At 58.2% G+C, this 5,883-nt stretch overlaps 1 protein-coding gene across 1 annotated transcript; it reads left to right on the plus strand.

Annotated features, from left to right (window-relative positions):
* The first annotated feature begins 2,520 nt into the window (after positions 1 to 2,520).
* PTF1A (pancreas associated transcription factor 1a) lies at positions 2,521 to 3,895 on the plus strand. The gene is made up of 2 exons (XM_060095453.1): positions 2,521 to 3,298; positions 3,693 to 3,895. Exons 1-2 carry the CDS (start codon positions 2,521 to 2,523, stop codon positions 3,893 to 3,895), a joined length of 981 nt encoding a protein of 326 aa, XP_059951436.1.
* Positions 3,896 to 5,883: the final 1,988 nt, after the last annotated feature.

Below are 5,883 nucleotides of genomic sequence, written 5' to 3' on the forward strand. Positions count from 1 at the left end.
GGGAAGATAATGGTGGGGATGGGATGGGCGAGGAGGGTTCTGACCGGAACAAGTGACTCTCTTTTCTTTTCCTCCTACCCCAGGCCCATCCCTGCAGCCCCAGGAGCTGCCCAGAAGCTTCATGCTAGCTCTGCCCAGCCTCACAGGACAGTAAGGTTTCCCGCCAGCACTGGACTTCCCCATAGCTCGCTTGGGTGCCCAAGGTAAAGTTCTGGACTCTTCCACAAACTCCTCAAGCATACAGAAGGTGATTTTCTGGGGACCCTGACTGTTAAAAATCACATTGGGTTAAAATATCCCCCAATACACACTTACTGACTCCCATTTCCCCCAGCTCCTCCTCCGCCCCCGTCCCCGCCCCCCGCATATCCGTGACGCAAACATTTTCTCAAGAGCCACCTAGATCTATCAGAGAAGGCCTCTTGAAGAGAGCCTGTGTAGGCTGGAATCCCAGTCTTTCCTCCACTGAATGGTTATCAATATTTGGGATAAGGGTTTGAAGTCTGGTCATCTGTTGTTACTCCTCCAAGTGCTCGGATTGATTCAAAGGCATGTCCCTACTGGATTTTAATCTAACCAGGGGAGGGGAGGGGAGGAGGGTCTTTTAAATATAAAGAGAATTGTGTGCCCAATTCCAGCAGCTGGCTGGATCCCGGGTCTTGACCTCCTCCCCCGCAAACAGCTTCCCTCCCTTTGAGGTGAGAAAGGTCAATCTAAATACAGGAAATTGCAGCCCAGGGTCGGACACAGGGAAACCGTCCACATTTGCATCAGTTTATCACCTCACTAAGAAGGGCATGAGCTAACACAGGAAAGACCTCGCTGAAAAACAGTAAGTCTTTGGGTTAAAATTCTCTGGTGTCCTTGGCCGTTCAAGGTAAGGTAATCTCTGGTCTTCTTATGTATCTTTTGCCCTTAATTTTTTGGGTCTCAGAATTCAGTTAAACACAATGTAATGTCTAAAACCAAGAAGCGTGTTGAAATCGCTGTTCTAAGAGACATGGACTTGGCTTTTGAGAGGGGTCTAAACACCCGCTAGAAGCCTCTGGTGGGACAAGGGTCTGAAAAAGGAAGAGGGTGAGCCAGGGAGGCAGTGAGTCTCGGTCTTCTGTTGAGAGAACACGCGCGGTCGGCTGCACTTCTGAACTCTCTGGAGCTTGGCTTTTAACAGAATTGCCTCGACCTTGAAAGTGTTTCTTTGTTACTTTTCAACTGAGGAATTCGTGTTGCAATCGTAGTCTGTGATAGAGTGTGGTATGGGCCTGAGCACAAATGTTTGGTGTTTGGCTTTAAAAAAAATTCTTTTTAAAGGCCGGGGAGGAAAAAAACCATTCAGGGATGGTCCCAGTTCCCAGTCAGAAAGGTGAGAGGCTCTGGTGAGAGACTTTGAAAACGGTTTCCACTCCGCCCTTTAACTTCCATGTCCTCCCTCCTGACTGCTCCAGGGCAGAAGATTCAATTGACTCCTTTTGTATCCGGTTTTATTGCTCCGGACCCCTAGGGTCTCGATTTGCTTAGAGAAGAAACGTGCCCCTCTGAGCCGCTCTCCAAGGCGGTCCCTCCAGCGTCCCCATTTCTGTCTGCGGGCGGGGAAAGGGAGGGGAGGCGAGGCGAGGCCGGCCGCGGAGCACCGGATACCGGAGTCAGGATCCCGAGCAGCGCCCCGCAGCCGCGCGCCCCTCGACCCCGAGCCGCGCCTGGAACGCCTTGCGAGCTGCATCGCTTCGCCTTCCAACCCCAGCGGCACACACTGTGCCAACTTGACAGGGTCCTGCAAAGGTCCGGCGGCGAGACAGAGGCCGGGAATGGAACCCAGGCCGAAGGCCCGCGCGCTCCGGGGATGGGGTTGGCGAAACGCACCGCCTGGACTGCCCAGGCTGCCAGCAGTTTTTACGCCGACCCCCAAGGAGCAGCGAGCTCCGCCCGCGATCAGCTCCCGCCGTCTGGGCCGCGGACGCGCCCTTAGGAACTTTTGTGGCTGAGCGGAGGCGCCCCGCGGAAGGGCCTGGCTCTGCGCAGCGCGCGCGGGCGGGCGCCGGGGGCCGCAGGTGCCCCTGGAGCCGGGCGTCCTGCAGGTACTCGGCCGAGGAGCGGGCTGAGAGGGGCGGGAGGAGCCCCGGGCAGCGCGGGCCCCGCCTCCCCTCCGCCCCGGGAGCTCCCACCGGGCGGAAAGCCTCCCCGGCCCCCTCCCCGCCGGCACCCCGCACTCGGTGATTGGCTGGCGCCGCGGGTCCCTGGCACGCGCCTGTGGATGTAGTTATAAGAATCCTCGCGTGCCAGCCCTCAGCTCCAGCCAGCCGGCACAGCCCTCCCCAGCGCAGCGCGGGCGTCGGCCAGAGCGCATCGGCCGCGGGCTCCCCAGGGAGGCCGGGGGCAGGAAGCGGGCGGGCAGTCTTCGCCGCCTCCCGCGCCGGACCGGGAGGGCGGGGCTGCCAGACAAGCCCGAACTGCCGCAGCAAACTTCCAGAGAACACCCTCACCCCAGGCCAGCAGTCCCCCGGGCCCTCGGCGGCGCAGAGCATGGACGCGGTGCTGCTAGAGCACTTCCCCGGGGGCCTGGACGCCTTCCCGTCCCCTTACTTTGACGAGGAGGACTTCTTCACCGACCAGTCCTCTCGGGACCCTCTGGAGGATGGCGATGAGCTGCTGGCCGACGAGCAGGCCGAGGTGGAGTTCCTCAGCCACCAGCTGCACGAGTACTGCTACCGCGACGGGGCGTGCCTGCTGCTGCAGCCCGCGCCCTCCGTGGCTCCGCACGCGCTCGCCCCGCCGCCCTCGGGGGGCCCCGGCGAGCCGGAGGACGGTGGTGGCGGCTACTGCTGCGAGGCGGGGGCGCCCCCCGGCGGCTTCCCCTACTCGCCCGGCTCGCCGCCCTCGTGCCTCGCCTACCCGTGCGCCGGGCCGGCCGTGCTGTCCCCCGGAGTGCGGCTGCGCGGCCTGAGCGGGGTGGCGGCGGCGGCGCGGCGGCGGCGGCGGGTGCGTTCGGAGGCCGAGTTGCAGCAGCTGCGGCAGGCGGCCAACGTGCGCGAGCGGCGGCGCATGCAGTCCATCAACGACGCCTTCGAGGGGCTGCGCTCGCACATCCCCACGCTTCCCTACGAGAAGCGCCTCTCCAAGGTGGACACGCTGCGCCTGGCCATCGGCTACATCAACTTCCTCAGCGAACTCGTGCAGGCCGACCTGCCCTTGCGCGGCGGCGGCGCGGGCGGTGGCGGGGGACCGGGCGGCGGCGGGCGCCTAGGCGGGGACAGCCTGGGCAACCAGGTCCAGAAGGTCATCATCTGCCATCGGGGCACCCGTAAGTGCGTCCGCCTCCCAGCTGGGGGAGACGGGGACGGGCATGGGAAGGTCCCGGAGGGGCTGGGTGAACAGACCGACCAGCCGACTGACCGACAGACGGACGGACGGGCCGTGGGCACTGGCCACCTTGAGCGCGACCTGGCGTTTCTGAGTTTTTTTTCCGCCACTTTGACCATGGCTTGGAGGGTGCGCGTCCCCGACAGACTTGCAGCTTCTGGGACTGCGGGGTGGAGGTGCTGGGGGCTTGAGGGGTGGAGGAAGAGGGTCGTTCTAATGGAACCTAAGACGCCTGTCTTGTCCAAGTGCCCAAGAGGGGATCCTAACGGAGCGGAGGGCACCGTTGGGAACAGAGTTGGACATTCACAGTCTGTTTTCTCTTCTCACCCCCTCAGGGTCCCCTTCCCCCAGCGACCCGGATTATGGCCTCCCTCCCCTCGCAGGACACTCTCTCTCTTGGACTGATGAAAAACAACTCAAAGAACAAAATATTATCCGAACAGCCAAAGTGTGGACCCCAGAGGATCCCAGAAAACTCAACAGCAAATCTTCCTTCAACAACATAGAAAACGAACCGCCCTTTGAGTTTGTGTCCTGAGAAGTCCCAGACCCGCCAGAGGATCTGATTGTGTCTCTGTGCATATTGTACATGTAAATATCTATAACGTAAATGTAATTTAAGAATCACATTTTTCTAATGGCAATCAACTGTTTGTTATTTATCTATTTATTATCCTGTCGAGTTAATGAAATAGATGATCTCTTTGAAAATATATAATTTATATAATTTATCCTGATTTTCTAAAAATATGCAATAGTCTGTGATTCCACCCAGCACCTTTGGCAGAACTCTGCGTTGTTGGAAGAACTCTGGCCAGAAAACTTCATGCTAATTTATTGCCAGATATGGTTTATTTCTAAGCAATGTTAATAAATGCTATGTACACCTTTTTCTAAAAGTTATTTGTTTAATACATGATGGGGTGTAATTAACTTAGTTAAAAAAAAAAAGAAAACCCTGAACCAGAGACTCAAACGTAGCTTTTAGTTTTAGCTGAAAGGAATTGGGTTAGAGAGTTAGGCCTCAGTTCTCTTGGAGACTCTTCATCTGAATCGCCAGCGCTAAATAGGTAAATATTTCGCCTGTATTTTTAGCCTACCATCCAAACACCCTATGAGGCAAAGAGGTCATAGACTATTTATTGTTCTCATTTTTCAGACGGGAAAGCTAAGGCTGGGAGACGATGTTTGACTTACCCAAGGTCGCCGGCACCCTGCCTAATCATAGTGTAGAGAGTGTGTCCGGTGGCAACAGGGGGCCAGTTTCTGGGCTAGCCAAGGGAAGGGGCCTTTCTGCTTCCATGGGCTGGGGAGAAAGGGTTGCTGTTGAGCCGCCCTGTGACCCATCCCTTCTGCAGTTACAGCGTCAGGTACGTGGAACTCAGATGGGGAAAACGACCATGCTGAGACCGGAGACCCTGTCGGATGCTCCCCCAACAAAACCCAGGGTCTTTTAGTTAAGGCGAGAAGGAGGGCGCCCTCTCTGCCACTTCTGCAACTGGATTATTTCTGAAATTCACTTGGTTTTGTCTCCAGAATCTAGTCCTCTTAAGGCGAGCAGCGGGGGGAGAAGGCGAGCGTCGGGCGGAGGGCTCAGGGTCGCCCCCTAGCGAAGGGGAGAGGCGTAAGGGCGCGGCCGGGAAAGCCCAGGAAGCTGGGGCTCGGGCTAGTCTCCGCCGCCGCTACCCGGGGCCGCCCTGGCCCTCGGGGCGCCCTCAGCCGGCGGCGGGAGTCGGGGCGCGCAGCTTTGAGTGCGGTGTCCCGCGCGCGCTCGGACGGCGCGGGCGCGGAGGGGGAGGCACCGAGCGGGGCCTCGCGCGCCCAGTGCGCACCTCCTGGCTGATCCGCAGACCCCGTGCCCCGCAGGCCCTGCGGAGGCGGCGTGTCGCTCCCCTCCAGGCAGCGGCCTGGTCAGCCAAGGTACGATCGCCCCGGTACCCACGGCCCTGCCGAAGGACAATATGTCGGCAGCATGCTAATTGCTTTAACCTAGTTTCAGACCCACCGAGGGGTTCTCCGCGCGCCGCGGGTGCCATGGACGTCATCCAAAACCAATTAAAGCGAGGCCGCGAGCCCGACCCGCAGCGCGGCCTGGCCAGACGCGCGGAGATTCTGCGTCGCGAAGCTCCCAGGAGGCCCTTGGCCACGGACCCTCTCACCCTTTACAGCCTCTGCAGCCTCTCCCGTCCCTCCCCCTAAAAGATGGAGATTTCACACTGGAGGCAGAATTTGGGGACGAGAGAAAATAATTCGATTTTGTCCTGTATTAGGGCCTCATTAAACACGAAAGTTGCTTTTGCACAAGTGCTTCTATCAGGCATGTAATCTCATTACACTCATTAGAAAGTCAAATGGTAGGCAGACTTCAACTTAATTATAAGTTATGTAAGTATTGTACCGTTTTCTTCGGCTGTGTAGACCTGCGTTTCAGCTGGATTAGGGAATGTGGCAATTCGCTGTTAAAACACTACCATCATTGTGATGTGGCACCTTTTATTTTGCGTGCCACTTTTTTGTGATTCAATG

The sequence above is a fragment of the Mesoplodon densirostris genome, chromosome 4 (genome assembly GCF_025265405.1).
Source record: "Mesoplodon densirostris isolate mMesDen1 chromosome 4, mMesDen1 primary haplotype, whole genome shotgun sequence".
Classification (NCBI taxonomy): Eukaryota; Metazoa; Chordata; class Mammalia; order Artiodactyla; family Ziphiidae; genus Mesoplodon; species Mesoplodon densirostris.

Bases quoted from the DNA above. Each gene is read 5' to 3' on its own strand.
- PTF1A (XM_060095453.1), top strand. From the start codon at position 2,521: ATGGACGCGGTGCTGCTAGAGCACTTCCCCGGGGGCCTGGACGCCTTC. The intron at 3,299-3,692 runs GTAAGTGCGTCC...TCACCCCCTCAG, and splicing joins CATCTGCCATCGGGGCACCC to GGTCCCCTTCCCCCAGCGAC.